Source organism: Rosa rugosa, chromosome 3, assembly GCF_958449725.1.
Source record: "Rosa rugosa chromosome 3, drRosRugo1.1, whole genome shotgun sequence".
Taxonomy (NCBI): domain Eukaryota; kingdom Viridiplantae; phylum Streptophyta; class Magnoliopsida; order Rosales; family Rosaceae; genus Rosa; species Rosa rugosa.
This window is the reverse complement of record NC_084822.1, coordinates 32,199,353-32,217,211: the sequence shown is the minus strand read 5'-3', so window position 1 is coordinate 32,217,211 and position 17,859 is coordinate 32,199,353. Positions and strand designations below refer to the sequence as shown.

The following is a 17,859-nucleotide window of genomic DNA, read 5'->3' as shown; positions in this document are numbered from 1 at the left end:
TCTCTCTTCTCCTCTATTCATCTATAATCTCAGTTCGGTGAAACGGATATTGTTTAGTATTATAGTCAGCATTAGGTTTAGTAAGTCAAGCTGGTCAAGTAGGGAGAGAAAAAAAAAAATTGAAGCAAGATAACTACATAAAGGGCCTTAGTAATTTCCTGAACAAAATAAGAAAGAAAGCTAAATGGCCAAAAACAATACTCTAAAGAATGAAACTTATACAATGACATTATTGCATATTTTCGGTCCATCTGCACATTCAGTTGCTTCTTTAATCAAAATGGTATTCTGTAGTCTAATTAATCTTGCCTCATTCTAGCAACAAAAATTAAACTCATACATCTGTCGGCCTCATTCACCACTTTATACAATTTGGTGAATGTAACCAAAGGTGAGGGACAACATAGTATTGATGGAGGTCTTCCAAACCAAATGAAGGATAAGAAATAACATGAATTATAGCTTGACAATGCCATCCTCAAATCTCAGTTTTGATAGTGCTATATTTGTTCTTTTTGTCTCATCTTATTTTCAATGGTACAGTTTGGAAGGACTCTATGAATCCTTAGGAATCTAGCTCATTACTACTCCTCTACTTTATGTTCATTATGATACCTACCATTACTAGTTTACTACTGTCCTGTAACTCCAAGTCAAGGGCTTGTGGGCACATGCCATGGTTGAAGGGAATTAGGAAAAGCTTGAATATATGAACTTGACCCTTAACTGAATGCAAAATGTTGATTTTGATCTTTTGTATTACATCTGATGAAAAAGCTTAGAAAATAGCCTGCAAAAGGAAAAGGGGAGAGCATGGTACCTGAATAGAATCTGAAGGTTCCAAACTCGATCAAGCAAATTTTTTAACAGCATCGAGACTTTCAACTTCATCTGCATATCATCATACATTTATAGTCAAGCCAGATGAAAAAACAAAATCACAGTAACAGTAAATTTCACCAATCAAAACAACTATCAGATCACTATCAGATTGGTTTACAAAGAGCACATGGTCCAAATCCAACTTTAGTTTACAAAGAGCAGTCATATTTAGTGATAGTGTCAACTACATACCAGCTTGCCATTTTCAGAGTATCATTTGCTGAATAGAGAATGTGCATTAATTTGAAGCAATTGGGACTGTAGGTATCTGTAAATCATAAAACCATGAGTCGGGCATTCTACAAATATACAAACACATGACTTAATGGAGAGAAAAGTGATACATCCACGAACCTGGAGTTAAATCAGATGGATAGTTTTTGAGCTAATGCTTTACATAAAGCGGTTTTTCTAGTCCCTGGAGTTCCATGTAAAAGAACAATGCTGCAAAGTCATAAAACAAATCACATAGGTAATTAGAATTTCTTAGCAAAAAAAGATGAGAAATGAAAAACATTATGAACATAATACAAAATGACAGCATCAGGAAGCAAAAGAAATTCCAATATTGTTTTTTCCAGTAACTCATTTATAGACATCTAGCTACCTTTAGACCAAGAAATATATAGCTTTTCAATGACTTTGCTATGAATGATTCAACCATTCTGCAATTTCAAATAGACATTCTGCAGTTTGAGATTTCTGCACCATATGCATCAACTAACTAATTTATTCTCGGCTCAAATATACACCATATGCATATAACACAAACTCCTTATGCAAATAAGCAAACTCAAAAGGATTCAAACCAAAAATATGAAGACCAAGAAAAAAAAACAGACAACATAAAAAGCAACTCGCCGAAATAGGCAAGGAAGAGCCAATTTATGCATGCAGGGGGAACAACAAATCGGATAGCAGCAACAGCAGCAGAAAGAGAATGAATAGCAAAACCAGAAACAAAATATAAAAAATAATTGATTAGACCTGAATTTAGCATAACCAAAACAAAAAAATACCATTCTCAATAGAAAATAAAACACAAACAACTCACCGAGATCAGCAAATAAGAAGGCCCCAGAAGCAAGAAAGAAGAGATTCTAGACAAAACACAAATCAAAGTGATTATTATGAAACATTCTAAAACAGAAGAAGATATCATTTTAATTGAATTAACTCTAGGCCCAAAAGCAAAACTGAAGACGTTCTGCACCAAACGAAAATAATATTATGGGTCCACATATTGAATATCGTAGAGCTGTCTCTATGGAAATTCAACCACCTTAACAATGAGTTCACCCTTTTGACATGACAGTAATCATGTCATAATTGTGTTTTATAATTCAAAAAAAAATATTCAAATCAAATAACATTAAGAAAAACCCTTTTCCCTCTGTTGATATATGCAAAAGAATGGCTTGAACAGCGGAGCAGAATTAAATCACCAAGTGTTTAGGTAAAAATGTTTGAAATCCTCCATTTCCCAGTCTCCTACCCTTCCTTGTTTTCTACAGAAGCCAAAGAAACTTTTTAATTCTGCTCATTGGCATGTAAAAAATTGCTGAATTGAGTGACCATTCTAACATATAATAAACACCTATCCTTGCAAGTCCAACCTAAGTAACAGAATAACTTACCTCCCCATTTTCACACACACATCAACTTCCACAAAGTAATCACCTTTTTCTTCTCAACAATCAAAGAATAAATTGCCACAAAGTAATCATCTCGTTAACCCAGTTCCAATATTCAATGTATTGGAACTGCCATATTACATCACATGCATCAGTTAAAAACTCTACCATATTACATCACATGCATCTTGAACAACAAAGTTGCCATTGTTATTTGTCAAGAAGCCTTGCTGTATATTCTACTTAAATTCTTGACCTTTTTGTTTCCACCAAGTGTAGAAAAATATATCTATATCGATGAGATTCGTAAAACAGAAATTAGATTACTAAGGCTTATCAAACCGAGAGATTTGACGAAATTGAAAAAGAACAAAAATTGCCGATTATCGCTAGGAAGAACATGAAAAAGAATCATACCTAGAAATAAGCAGTGGGAGTTCTTGAAATTGTGCAATCTCGCAGAGAGTTCACCTGGAACTAGCAATGGATATCGGGTATTCTTCTACAAAACCCTAGATTCACCGCTGTTCTTGAGCAATCTTCTGCAAACCATCTTCCACCCCCCGTTCTCGCCTTTTCGGGAGCCTTAATAATCAGCTCGTTTTTCTGGCAACTCGCCCAAATCTTGCCATCGGAGGATGACCAGCGGCACTGCTTGTTCTTCATCAAGTTCCTGGCCCATGGCTGTGCGGTGTAAATCCAGCTAATTGTGGAGACGAGAGTTAGGTCAATGAAATTTGGGTTTCAGATTGAGGGTTCGACCAATAGAGATTTGGTTGATTTCGGGGAATCTAAGATTGGGGTTTCCCTATTTGGGATTTCAGAATGAAAGAGAGAGGAAGACTATGATTTCTGGGTAAAGAAGAGAGTTGGATGAAGAAGTGAGCGAGAGAAGACTAAGAGTGAGATAGGGAGAGGAGCAATCTGAAGAGAGAGAGAGAGAGAGAGAGAGAGAAAGAGAGAGAGAGAGAGAGAGAGAGAGAGAGAGAGTAGAACGTGAGAGTTCAACGATGAGGAGGACAGAGATTTTGCGAGAGAGATGGAGAGCTGTGAGTGTTGGGCGTCCTGAGAGAAGAGATCGAGAGGTTATGAAAAATAGCCAAGCAACTTTGTTTAAATGTGCCCTCAGTTGTCTAAGGCATTAAGCAATAGTTTTTTTTTTTTTTTTTTTTTTTTTTTTTTTTTTTTTTTTAAGTTACTCAGACAACGTATAGATACATTTACGTTGTCTGAATTGCTACATAGCTGAGGGAACAAAAGATGAAAATTTCCCGCTTGTGCAATTAAAATGCCAGTTTTGGCGCTCACGTTAGACATTTCTGATTCACACAACAGAAATAGTTCATTATGTTGTAGGAAGTTGCAAGCATGACAAACCATTGAAGCCAAATTTGCTTGTTTTGAGGCGGAATGAATGTCATTTTGGAGACTTCTCCAAATTCTGCCACTTACTTGCACAACGGCACATTAAAAACCATTGTATGATGATTTGCAAGTATACTCCTACAACACAAATAACTAAACTGTTGTAGGAATTTGGAGCCAAATTTGAGTCCATCTAGGAGGGAAATCTGCCGCAAATTTTTTTTTGATTCACACAATAGATTATTCTTGTAACCGTTGTGCAATGACTTTCTAAACAAAAACTTCAGAATTTTAACCACCTTATACAACGTAAGTTTACTAAACATGTTGTGTGATTAACTTTTCTTCATCACACAACACTTTTTTTTTTTCCGTTGTGCAAAAAGTGTTGTGTGTTAACGTTTTTGGTGTAGTGTGCTTTCTCATTGTTTATGGAAAAATTAGGACAGCTACTTCATTTCTTTTTCAAAACGACGCCATTTGCATATACGCAATGCGGTCTTTTTCTCTCTATTTAAGCTAATGAAATTGCAATTCTAAGTCTTTTTATACAACTTAAACTAAAAAAAAAAACCGGTAACTCAATCACTTTATTGCTTAGAATCGTATTTTGAATCTCTCTTCTTTTATTTTCTTTCCTGAAATTTCATATATATATACATGCCTATTCTAGTATAATCTAAACCTACTACTAATCTATATATTTAGAAGCATAATTTGTGCTTTATTATTTTCTAAGTCAGTCACGATGATATTCATATATGTTTCTATAATCAGCTGATGACCTTCATTGTGACAATTCATGTTATTTGCAATATTCAAATCAAGATAATGTTCATGAACCAAATCCAGGTATTATACATGAATCCTAGAAAATGATCTAGTATAAATTGATGTAGAAAAGGTTGTCATTGCAAAATGCTTTGATAAAGTTAGGTACCATATCATTCTTCAAAGCTTTTGTTGTGGCTCACTCTTGCATGCATTCAATTGAAGGAAAACGAAAGCATGTTGCAGATCTTAACTCTCAAGAGTCTCAAACAAAAATTGCTATTAGTTCAAGTCATGAACAAAACTTCACCTATCGAATCAATGATTTACCAGACAAATGTAAGTTTCTCATTCCATGCCCTCAATCAAACCCCATCAACAACCTATTGCATTTTGTGTTCAAACTACCCATCCGATTCAAGGTCAAGTGAAAATTTGTCAAAGATTTTACATTTGCATCATCTTCTTCAATTTAAGTAATTGTGTTAACTTTGAGAATTAAAGTGAGTTATAACATAAATCATTAATTTTCAGTTTTTTTTTTGCATTCCAACCATGTTAGCAAATATGTTGAATCAGACTTTAAAGCTTCAAATTATATCATCAGATGACAAGGAACAACAAGTAGACTTGCAGGCTTTTCTTTGTGGTGCTCTATAGGTTATAATCCAGAAACTTAGCAGTGCTGATGATTTGGAAACCAGGTCCATTATGTTGAGGCAGAGCAGATAATGTTTTTGTTTCTTAATGTCTTTGCTTGCCAAAGTTCTACAGTGCATCCTCATGGTGCTTGCTATTCTTTGCATGTTTGTGGTAAAAAAAAATGGTGCTGGTTCTGCTAGCTGTTTGTGGCATTATTGGAATTGCCATTCAGACTAAAAATCCAGGGAATTTATCACCTACTATGGAGAGAAGAGAGGATGGTACTAGATGTAATCAAGGTTCAATGGATGAGTTTCCTTGGAAAGATGAAGCATAATCTGAAGAGCTTGATCTTATACCAGACAACTTTTTCATCTGCAGCAATCTGATGCTAGGCTCACTCCGATATATCAGAGCCTACAATCTCAATACAAGGCTTTTTCTCTCATTTTCTTGATATTCTTGTTCAAGCTTTCATGGTATCAAAGCGACTTATCTCACGTGTGCATGATTCACGGCCACACAGGCTCAACAACACCAATATAAGTTCTCAAAGTATATGGCTTGAAAATTCACCACACGTGCGAAGACGTGTTAAGAATATGAATCCCATATGAGAGAATGGGGACCTTACCTATGACTTTATAAGAATTTGGACAATTTCATCCATTGCCAATTGATTTTGGATGTGAAGTCTAAATTACTTTATCAAAATGGGGTCTTATTTTAATCATCAGTTGTATAGTTGTTTTTATTGTCCAATGATATTATGCAAAATAGCTTTTTATCCGCATATGTTGTTATAATGTCTTTTGCACAATATAGTTTGTCTTTCTTTTGTTAGTTCCAACAAAAAAAATTAGGTTTCATTATCTTGTCCATTGATTTTGTACACAATATTCAATGTCATCCAAAGCCTTGTTTTTTTTTTTACTTAAAGAAGAAACAATTATTTTATTAAAAAATTGATAACATTACAAAAGAACATGCCATAAAATGACCCGAAAAATTAATTTCCCCAAACATAATATATACATACTAGATATACTTACTTATGCCTGGATGCCAAAAGAAATACAATAAAATAAATAATATAGAGCATAATAAAATAAAACCCTTGTACCCCATTTAATAATGTGGTTACTATGACTCCTCAAAAAGCCATATGGGAACTCCTTAGGAACCTTCTTCAAATAGAACGAACCAAAGCTAGGCTAGGATCCATAAACCCAACATCCAACCTAGTTAACCAACGAACAAATCCAAGACCAAATTTGGGACCGAAATCCAGACCCAAAACATGTCTGTATGCACCTCAATCTCAACTAGCAATCCGAGAAACAACACTTGATTTGCTCAGTCCACCATATAACTCGTAGACCACCCTAGTACAACCGAGCGAGACTACTGGTAATTGAGGACCACCTACCCAAATCTTCATCAGCCTTCACACTACTACATTAGGTCCAGATCTGTGCTCAAGATCAAAATAAAAACCAACCGATGTTGAGCCAGTAAAAACTTTTAACAATAGAGGAAAATTGATAATGCGCCAAATCTACAGTTATCATAGATAATGTTCTTGAACCAAATGCAAGTAATATGCATGAATCTTAGAAAATGATCTAGTATAAATTGATGTAGAAAGAGTTGTCATTGCAAAATGTTATGATAAAGTTGGGTACCATACATTCTTCAAAGCTATTGTTGTGGCTCACCCTTGCATGAATGGAATTAAAGGAAAATGAAAGCATGTTGCACATCTTAACTCTCAAGAGTCTCAAACAAAAATTGCTATTAGTTCAGATCATGAACGAAACTTCACCTATCAAATCAATGATTTACCAGAGGAATGCCAGTTTCTCATTCCATGCCCTCAATCAAACCCCATCAACAACCTATGGCATGCAGCATTCAAAGTACCCATCTGATTCAAGGTCAAGTGAAAATTTGAAGAAGAGTTTACGTTGGGGTCATCTTCTTCATTTCTCTCTAATTTAAGTAATTGTGTTAACTTTGAGAATTAAAGTGAGTTACAACATAAATCATAATTTAAGCAATAGGCGCCTTTGCAATCACGTCAAGCACGTTGACTGTTGGGCCACGCTGGAGCCTGACCTTTCTGGGTCACCACTGGTTCAGTTATATATCTAACCTAGACCGTGACATGGGATAATAGCAAACAAGGCTTCATTTTGCCTGTGAAAAGTGGATTTGGGTATTTTCTTCGATCTGGGTCACTTGATGAGTTGGCGATCATGACGGGTCGGACTTGCTCTAAGCCAAAAGAAAAGGAGCTTCATGGGTTTAGGGGGTCATTAAGGGCAAAATTGTAAAAGCGACAGCATTTTGGGTTTAGTGAACCGATGAGGAACCTACTTTTTAGAGGTCACCTTTTGAGGAAAATTTGGAGGACTTTTGTCCTTATGGGCTAAGGGCCCAAAAACATGTTAATCAATAATTATCATATTTGTTGCAATAATATATTATTAGTTTTATATTTGAATATAAGTTTACAAGTTTTTTTATATTTTATTATGGATTAAATTCAGTTTACCCCCCTGAGGTTTGGGGGTATTTTCATGTTAGTCCCTGTCCTCTCAATTTAATCAGTTTACCCCTCGAACTCTTCAATTTTCCTCAATCGTGTCCAATGTCTCATTTTTCGTCCAATTTGGACGTTAAATCTGACAAAGAAGCCCACTTTAGGGGCTAAAATTGTCATTTCATGCAAAAAAAAAAACACCACGACCATATTCGATCCCCTCTCTCTCCGCCCTCCTCCTCCTTCTTCTTCTTCTTCGACCCAATCTTCTTCTTCTTCGATCTCCGGCTACCAAAATCACTGCCTCCCTCAAATCTAATTTTTCTCCTAGCCTCCACGAACCCATACCTATCCACCATCTTCTCTCTGTGGCTAGCTCAGAGTCTCAGACTCTCTGTGTCTCATATCCCCAAATCCCAAAGATGCAAACTTGAACCCAGAATCTTACTCACCTCAGCCTTCATGGGCTACTCTCTAATCACACCACCACCTACTCTTCCACCTCTTCTCAATGGTGCACCACATTCTCTTTCCTCCCGGTGAACAAATTGTCGATGACAATCACATCGTTCTCTCTAGAAAGAAACTTATCGACGAGGTGAGACCCAATGAAGTCGGCGCCACCGGTGACGACAATCCTGAGCCTGTGCTTGCCGAGGCTGGCGGGGACCCTGCCGGCGTTGTTGATAGGAGCATTTTAATGCGACGTTTTAACTGTTATTTCCTCATATTTACTTAGTTATTTCCTTTAATAAATCATTCTTCTTTAGGAAAGTTTATATTTTTAGGAAGTTTCAACTTTTAGTAATAGTTTCTATTTTCAGGTCCTATGGAGCAAACGAAGCTGAAATGAGGTAAAAAGAAGAAATGAAGTTTTCTTGGTCCAGCCAGGAAATCCTGTTTCAACCAGGAAACCATGTTCAGAAGAGGAAACTTTGTCAAGCAAGACTCTTGAGCCAGCCAAGAAGCATGATCGAAATAATGAAGAAAAATGATGTTGAGAGAAGAGTCCTGGAGGCACTAGGAGAACACATGGCTTGAAGATTATGCATGGAGGCCCAAGAATCTTCTGGATTAATTTGGATTTTCGGTAAATGGAGAAAGCCCATTGGATTTAGGGTTTTGTGAACGTCAAAGAGGGATTTTTGGAGAATAAATCTTTAATTGCTGTGAATTATCAAGAAAAGATCAAGGAGATTACGTTGAGAATATCAAGGGAGAGTTTCAAGGGATTGTGCAACAAGAAAAGGCTCAAAACAAGTCCAGATTCATCCCTCAATTCCCTCAAGATATGTTGGCCGAAATTAAGGAATTAAAATCTGCAGTTTTAATGTGAAAATCAAGAGAAAATCAAGGGGAGAATGTTAAGGATAAAGCCATGGAGAGATTTAAGGGAGAAAAGGTTCAAAATGCGTCCGGATACATTGTCTAGGTTCATGCCTAGATATTTGACCGAAAATTGTGAATAAAATCATATTAAATCATGGGAAATTCGGCAACAATATATTAGGGATTGATTTTGGAGCTTTTTGATTGGTTGGATGACACAACAGAGCTGGCATGGCGCTACGTGATTGGTCGAAGCTGTGTGGCATAATCAGATTAATTCCTTGGGAAATTAAAAGAAGGATCATGAAGCTTGGCCGTCCCCCTATATAAACCCCCCTATGCTTGACGTTTAAAAACACACTTTCATTCAGAAAAATCTCCATAACGTCAAAGCTCTCTCTCTCTCTCCATTCTCTAGTTGCAAAGTTCTGCGTTTTCAAGCAAGGAGAGGAAGAAGAAGAAGGAGGAGCCGTGAAGATCATATCCTCCATCGTCCAAGATTCAAGATCCAACCATCAAGCTCTCCATCTCCATCTCCACTCACGGTGTAATTCATTCTTTTTCCTTGTAAGCTTTTGATTTCCTTGTTTGATTTCGTATGAATTTGTTTCTAGTTAACAATAACTAGTTAACAATAACGTTTAGGGCAAAGTTTAAGCCCAATTTCTATGTTTAAATAAAGTTTTCGAATTCTATAATTGTGATTCTAAGTTGCTTATGTGAGTTTGTTCGATTGAATTTGCTTGACAGAAAACTTTTATATGTTTATCTTATTTGGGTCGACACTTATAGGATTTGCATGTAATTGGTGCTAGATTTAGGTAAATGATTCACCTAATAGTTTTGTGAACCTAAATCACAAGTAGTAAAGGCTTTGGACAAAGGTCGAATTCAATTGAAGAGGATTGCAAATAGGTGAACTTATTCATAACTAGGTTGTGCACTTAAGTTGATAACCTTTCTCTATGCTTCTTGCGTTGAACATGTTTTGATTAGCTAGCTTTCTAGACTATGATTGCGTGTTTAATAGGATTGATCTAGGTGCTTTCACTTAGGTTAATTAGTAAAGGAAAGTAAAATATGGGAAATCATTTGCGTCGAATGTTTCACATGATCAACTTCTTTCTCATGACTTAGATGATAAATTATAGGATTTGAATTGAGTTTAATCATATGGAATTGGTTTTGATCTTTGTTTCTTACGTTTCATTCTTGTACATGTGTTTTTATATTTTCTTTCTTTTATTTATTTTAATTTTTGAAACCCTAATGTTAAAACCCCCCTTATTTTGTTATTTTTGTAAATATTATACTTTATACTTTTATTAATTCTTTAGTTGTTTTACAATGACAGGTGTACCCTCAATCCCCGGTTAGAACGATCCATATTTACCATATACTAACGATGACATTTTTCAGGGTTAAATTGCGCGCTTGCTTTTAGCCGTGTCAGTTGTGGGGGACGTCGGTGGAGAAGGAGACGGTGTTGATTCGGTAGTGAATGGAGGAGAAGGATCTACGGATGCAGGGATTGGGCTCGGAAGGGAGAGGCGGGAGAGAGTGGGCTGGAGGATGAAGAAGGTAGAGCCGACGAGAATGCCAACGAGGATGAAGAGGAGGTGTTGCTCTTTGAAGATGTAGTTGATGGATCTGGGGAGAGATTTGGGTTGCTTAAAGGCTTTGGTGGAGTAGGAGGAGGCTAGGGAGGTTGGGATCTCTTCGTCCCTCCTGTGATTCACGCTCGATTGCTTGTGTAGCTATTTCATGCTTCTGCACTCAGCCTCGTCTTCTTGTTCTTCTTGTTCGGCGCAGAGATGGAGATGGATTAGGCTTGGTGGTGGATGATGGTGACAGAGTGAAGCAAGTGGATTTTAATGGAAGAAGAGCCTCAATCAGAATACTTGATCAGATAACCAAGCCCTGCTAGGTTGATTCTCTTTTTTTTTTTTTGCTTAATTGGTTATCTGATTAAGTATTCTGATTGGTTTTGAATTTCTCTGATGATTTTGGATCTGTATATTGCAAAAATTGTTTATTTTTACACGTGAACTTTAAGCAAAAGCAATTCTGAGTTTTTCCGCTTGTGAATTGTGAGGAATCAAATGGGTCTTTGTTGGTGACTTGATTTGGTTCTTTAGAATGGGTTTTAGATCTAAAGTTGGAAACTGGCCTTATTGTTTAAGTGTTGATTTAGGGTTAATGGGAAGAAGAAGAAGGAGGGCGGAGAGAGGGGGGGTCGAATATGGTCATGGTGTTTTTTTTTTTTTTTTTTTTTGCATGAAATGACAATTTTAGCCCCTAAAGTAGGCTTCTTTGTCAGACTTAACGTCGAAATTAGACGGAAAATGAGACATTGGACACAGTTGAGGAAAATTGAAGAGTTCGAGGGGTAAATTGATTAAATTGAGAGGACAGAGACTAACATAAAAATACCCCCAAACCTCAGGGGGGGGTAAACTGAATTTAATCCTTTTATTATTATTATTATTATTATTATTATTATATGAAGGGGAATCGAACTTCTAATCTCACCTAATCCTAACGTACAATTTCCTACCCTTCCTCACCACTTTTTTGAGAGACTTGGGTATCAATCCATTAATATCAAAGGTAGATAACATCATAAATAAACAGCTCACCCACAAGTAGGGCTACGACAAGAATGAGCTATCCTTAGAAAGCCCTATGACTAAAACCAAATGAAACAAGATAACTAGGGCAACCTAACATGTAACATTATCCTAAGATTAAAACCAAAGTAACCAGTAACCTGACACTACTAGGGAAAGGTCCGGGACGAAACCAAGAACTAACCCAAATATCCCCAGCCAGCCCAACAAAAAGGAAGCCCAAGCAAAGGCCAGCACTCCACCCTCTAACTCGACCCATACCAAGAGCAACCCGCCTACCACCGCCACCTGCACAGCCTGTACGCCAGCCTCCGCCTACTTCTGACACCTGCACACCTTGCGCTTGATCCAGACTAGACGAACAACGAGCAGCTACCCTTTGCCAGCCAACCAAACCAAACCAGCTGACACCTGGCCACGAGGACCACGGCAGGCCCAGCCACTCCTGAGAAAAGCACTTCCTCCACCGCATACACCCCATCGTGCACAACCTCGCCTACGTCGCCAACTCACAAGCCTCAACATATGGATCTGCAGCGAACCAAATGGAATCAATCCAACCATCATGCCAATGAGTTGAGGCGCTTATTTCTCCCCAACCGCCACCAGGGCCGGCCTTGCCCATGGGCATTATTGGCGACAGCCCAGGGCCCAGGATATTGGGGGGCACCAGATTTCAGCAATAAGATTTAATATAATATATATATATATATATAATTATATATGTATAGAGTGTAACGTGTTAAAAAAAAAAAAAAGGTTCAGATTTCCAGACGCATAATCGCGTCTTTACTTCTCCTCTTTCTTCTTCTTCTTCCAACGCGTCTTTACTTCTCCTCCTTCTTCTTCTTCTTCCAACGCGCAACGGCAGGAAGAAAATTGATTATCCAAGCATCTCTTGCTCTCTCCCAAGTCCCAAACCTTGAAACCCTGCAAATTTTTTCTTTAAATTGGTTTCAATGGTTACTCAATTCTTCAATTCATTCTCATCCATCACCCAATCTTTCTCCTCTCTATGTTTATGTTATTCTACGGTGATCGTACGAATTTTTCAGCTTTCCATCGATGTAGGTTGAGGTACAAATCAAAATAGGTATTGGGTGTTCTTCAATTTTGATATCTAATTTTGATTTGTATTGGGTGTTCTTCAATTTTGATATCTAATTTTGATTTGTATTGGGTGTTCTTCAATTTTGATTTCGAACAATCTGGACATTCATTGGTTTTCAATTTTCAATATTAGGTGCAATTGGAAGTTGCAGTTGCAAGTCAATCTCGATCAGAAGAGAAAGAACAAGAAGGAAAAAAGCAAATTCCAGATTTTCAGGTATTGTTCTAATGTTCTATGCTCCCATGTTTATCAATTATCATTCAAAGTGATTTCTAACAACCTGCTCATTCATCAATTTTCAATTTTCAATATTAGGTGCAATTAGAAGTTGGATTTGCAAGTCAGTCTCGATCAGAAAAGAAAAAACAAGAAGGAAAAAAGCTGATTCCAGATTTCCAGGTTTTATTGTTCTATGCTAAAGTGTTTATCATTCAAAGTTTAGTGTCTTGGCTTGCTTGTTTGAGTTTTTTCTTGCTAGTTTCAATAATGTTTCCTAGGAAACAACTTTTTTCTTGCTAGTTTCAATAATGTTTCCTAGGAAACAACTCTCAGGTTCTCAAAAAAGAAAAACAAAGAAAAGAGAAGAAGAAATTATTCAATCTCAACGGGGATCTTTAGATAGATATTTTGTTAAAGAAACAAATGAATCTGTTGAAAATCATGTTGAGAATTTAGTAAATAATGTTAATGCTTGGATCCGTGGGGATCTAATTAACGATAAGTAAAGAGAGAGAGAGAGATTGACACGAGATGTATAGTGGTTCACCTCCCGCCTTAGCGGGAGACTACGTCCACTTGAAAGCTTATACTAGTGTGTGTCGAGCCTTGCGGCCTAACATGATTACAAAGTGTGTTGTAATGGAGTCAATTGAGTTGTGGGAGGAGGCATTCCTTTTATAGGTGAAGGAATGCTTCTCCTTTACATTGTTTTCGATGTGGGACAAGTAACAATTATTCTAGTATAGAAATGCCTAGTTGTGAGGGCAACTTTGCAAGGCCGGAAAGGTGGCTTCCCGGCGACGGATTTGCGACTTCCGGATACCGTAGCGTAGCTTGAACATAGGGCTACAAGATGCAAGTCTCGGTTGGGCCTCATCATGGCTCGTGGATGTCCCAAAGAGGGTGTTACTTATGCTTGGTGATGTAGGGAACTAGCTTGCTAGTGTAGGTATAAACAAGTCCCCGAGTAAGAGTAGCTTCTTGGTTGGGGAGTTCAAATCATGAAGTCATCAAGCATAAGTAATATCCGAGAGGCGCACGGCCCCTACAAGTCCCCGAGCTCCGCAAGCAAGAAGGGACTCGCTATCCTGTATCACAAAAGACAAAAATTCGTATATGTAGTTACATCGGAGGTGCACCAATGTCTGAAGTGCATGAGATAATGGGGCGTCGTCCTGCCGCATGGCGGTAAGTCGAGGACCATAGACTCGTGGAGCCCGGAGGCTAGATCATATGTAAGAAGATATGAAAAAGTGCGGTGCCCGGAGGCTAGACCACATGTGTGAAGCATTGTGAACCGAGAGCGTAACTAAAGCATGTTGGATAAGTGGAGCGAGTTAGGTGTTCGAGCGAGTTGGGTGTAGGCGCTGTGCGGGGCGTAGCCCAAGTGAGTCGCGGCCATGCTTTGATACCCAAGCGAGTCGTAACCGTTTTGCAAGCGTTTATCCGAGCATGTTTAATTGAGCTAAAAGTGTCACAAGGTTCTAGATGAATATCACATGAAAGTGAATTTAAGCATGTATGTGTGTAGCGTGTACTTGTAGGAAAGTTGCTAATAACATGCGTAAAAGTAGGAAAAGCATGGCATTGGCATGGTAGTAGCTCGGAAAAGATAAGACATTGTTACTTATCTTGTGCCAATTTGGAGGCTGGCGGAGTTTGGTCTAACGTGGCGGTCTATTGCTTGTGGCGGATAAAATACGCCGACAATATCTGTCAACTCGTAGATGCGGTTGAATGCTTGATGGAAATAGTTGAATTTCCTTGAAACAAGATAGGTGATCAGTACATTAGTGTGCAAAACCAACGCTAGTATTTATGTTTATTTGCGGTAGATCACGTAGGAGAAATACAAATAAGCAAGGGATGCTAGCGGTTGAGATGGAGCATGCTAAACATGTGTACCTATGTGTGCTAACTACCTTAATAGCACAAGGCACATGCAGCTAATATACAAGTAGAACTGTAGAGGGATATTAATTAGCATGTTCATGCACAGTAGTTCACATAATTGATTTCCACAGTTAATCCATATGTGAGCATGCTTTGTATACACATGCACGTGAGCTTTGAGATAGACCCATTGATTAAGGATGGGTATGCCGTATAATGTACATCAGTTTATTTGAACTTGTGCCAAATATGCAAAGTTTGACTTTTATAGCTAGTTCACACGCAAGCATGCTCTGTTTAATCAAGTTGGACCACAACTATATATATATATATAGCCCATGGTTTTAGATGCAATTGTATGACAAGATCAGTCATGAGACCTGAGACCTATGACGTATGACGCACTAGCTCAGTTCACATCTCTCTAGGAGATAAATGGCAAATAAGTTAAAACATATAGTTGTTTACTTGAAACGTAGCTTAATAGGCAGTGAATGTGTCCATAGCTGAAGGGAGCGGCATAAACGGGCCATACATAAACATTTATATACGTGAAGTGCATGTGCAGCAGTGCAGGCAGGTGCAGTGGCGGAACCAGGATCAAATTCCTGTCTAGGCTAATTAGAAGGGCACAATAATTTTTTTTTTTTGAGGTTTGGAACCTAGTGGGAGGCTCATCCTCATGCCTTTATTATTTTAGATCAAAACATACAACGGAGGTGACATAAAACCAAACCCCGTAAATTAAAAACTGCTTGTAAAATAAGCATACATTTGTTGTAAAATAACAATAAACTAACTAAATTGTACCCTCCTAGACCCACTGAGTTCAAACTCAGCAATCACAGAATCATTATCAATGCTATCGGCAAATTCTTTTTCGATGTAGAGAACCATCAAATCATCAAAAAACTCATCTTCCATCTTATTTCGAAGTTTGTTTTTTATGATGGTCATAGATGAAAATGCTCTCTCTGTTGTTGCTGTAGAAACTGGCAGAGTCAGCACAAGACAAATCAATCTATAAATCATAGGAAAGAATGCTGACTTTCTTGATTCAACTAACCGCCGACACAAATCAGACACAGTAGTTGTGTTGGCAAATCTTGGATCCTTCTGAATATCTGCTAGAAAATACCCACACTCCATATCTAGAGCAAGCATATCATATGATGTAAAATCTTGAGGATAAAACCTCAAAGCAAGATTGCAAACATCTTCACATTTAAATGATCGAAAATTATCGCGTGGATCAAATGTAGCACTAAGAATAAGGAGCTCCAACGAATTATCTGTAAATCTACTATCCAACTCTGCCAATTGAAAGTCTATCACAGCATTAAGTATATTGACCCGATAATAATGCTCATTTGTAATATTTTGTTCACAAGCCCTTATACTTTTCTTATAAGGAGCAGACATATCTGGCATAATAATATCATGCTCACAACAAAATGTTTCAACCCTCATAATCAAATCATCCCAACCATCTTCTCTCATATCTTGAAGTTTTGATTTTGTTATTGAAAGAAAATTGAGAGCATTCAAGATGTCTATGGCTTTTTTTTGCAATGACTGATAAAGAAAATCAGTAATCTTCATGACATCATGCATCAAAAACAAGCATACGGGATATTCAATACCTATAGTATTATATAGATACCACAATTAGAATTATATATATATATATGTACATTTCATACATAACGCAACTACAACTAATTATACATTATTATTAGTTACTAACTAGCAGCAGACATTAATGTCTAATGGATTTAATATGTCTCCTTAACATATATATAATTCTAATGGGTTTGTGAAAGGAACACTCACTTATTAAATAAGAAAGGCTATGATCAACAAAGAGTCAAAGAGTCAAAGAGTCAAATGCTTTTGTTTGATTGTAGTGGCTCTACGTGGCTGGCAGATCAACAAGATAGCAACTGAAGAAGAAGAATAAATTAGTAGTTTATAATCCAATAATTGTCCATACAGAAAATTCAAACATGATAAGCACGGCTTTTAGACCAATCGGCAATCGCCGCTCAGATATTGTTTAAATGATTGACTGGACCAATTAATCAAGGTGATAACTGATAAGAACATTTATACAAAAGTGATTTGGTTTGCAGTGATGGAATCAAGATCCTCAGGAGTCAGGACCTCCGACCTCAGGTCCTCAGCTAACAATCTACCATGGAATCTCTCTCTCTCTTTCTCTCTCTCTCTCTCCCCCCCAAACCTCAACTCATACACAAAAGCCAAACTCACAACCAGTGGTAGACTGGTAGCAAACAAAATCGACATTAGGCAAAAGGAGATCTGAGATTTCTTTGAGGAAAAACAGAGCAGGAAGAATAAGTGAAGAACAGAGGTCAGAGGAGATCGATAGAGCCTGAGATTCATACCTTGTTTCAATCGATAAGTCCATAAGCTCGATCGAAAGTCGAAACGCTAGAGTAGACTGAGGCTGTGAATCTGTGATTGTGACAGCAGAGTGGGAGCTGGGAGCAGACGAAGACACGGGACTTCTACATAATTTTTTTTTTTTCTTTGGGCTGGTATGGGCTGGTATACTTAAGGGTTTTTAGCCCAAAAAGTTGTCTAGGCTTGAGCCCGTATAGCCTACCACGTCGTTCCGCCACTGGGCAGGTGTCGCCCAAATTATGCAAAAGGCAGAAGCATGTGTTGCTTATATAGTAATGAGGAGATTATCAATCGATGGGAACTTAGCTTGTCGGTGTACAGAGTAAAGATAGCACCGGCCACTTGCTTGAATGATCGGTGGCCGCTGTACTTGAGATCCATTGAAGTGAGCGGTCAAACTCGGATCGAGTG

At 37.7% G+C, this 17,859-nt stretch overlaps 1 protein-coding gene and 2 long non-coding RNA genes across 4 annotated transcripts; 1 reads left to right on the top strand and 2 right to left on the bottom strand.

Annotated features, from left to right (window-relative positions):
- Nucleotides 1-649: 649 nt before the first annotated feature.
- Nucleotides 650-2,386, bottom strand: LOC133735245 (uncharacterized). Of its 2 annotated transcripts, XR_009858856.1 has the most exons (5): nt 2,096-2,386; nt 1,937-1,982; nt 1,237-1,326; nt 1,075-1,150; nt 651-891 (listed from the first exon to the last, which is right to left on the bottom strand). It is a non-coding gene; the product is annotated as an uncharacterized LOC133735245 (long non-coding RNA). The 2 variants fall into 2 exon arrangements; XR_009858855.1 differs by lacking the exons at nt 1,937-1,982; nt 2,096-2,386 and having other exon boundaries at nt 650-891; nt 1,237-1,436.
- A 10,314-nt stretch (nt 2,387-12,700) lies between these two features.
- On the top strand, nt 12,701-13,409 carry LOC133735473 (uncharacterized). The gene is made up of 3 exons (XR_009859045.1): nt 12,701-12,891; nt 13,042-13,125; nt 13,225-13,409. It is a non-coding gene; the product is annotated as an uncharacterized LOC133735473 (long non-coding RNA).
- A 2,306-nt stretch (nt 13,410-15,715) lies between these two features.
- Nucleotides 15,716-17,656, bottom strand: LOC133740356 (uncharacterized). The gene is made up of 2 exons (XM_062168304.1): nt 17,430-17,656; nt 15,716-16,964 (listed from the first exon to the last, which is right to left on the bottom strand). Exon 2 carries the CDS (start codon nt 16,633-16,635, stop codon nt 15,817-15,819), a length of 819 nt encoding a protein of 272 aa, XP_062024288.1. The 5' UTR covers nt 16,636-16,964; nt 17,430-17,656; the 3' UTR covers nt 15,716-15,816.
- Nucleotides 17,657-17,859: the final 203 nt, after the last annotated feature.

Bases quoted from the DNA above. Each gene is read 5' to 3' on its own strand.
- LOC133740356 (XM_062168304.1), bottom strand. From the start codon at position 16,635: ATGCATGATGTCATGAAGATTACTGATTTTCTTTATCAGTCATTGCAA.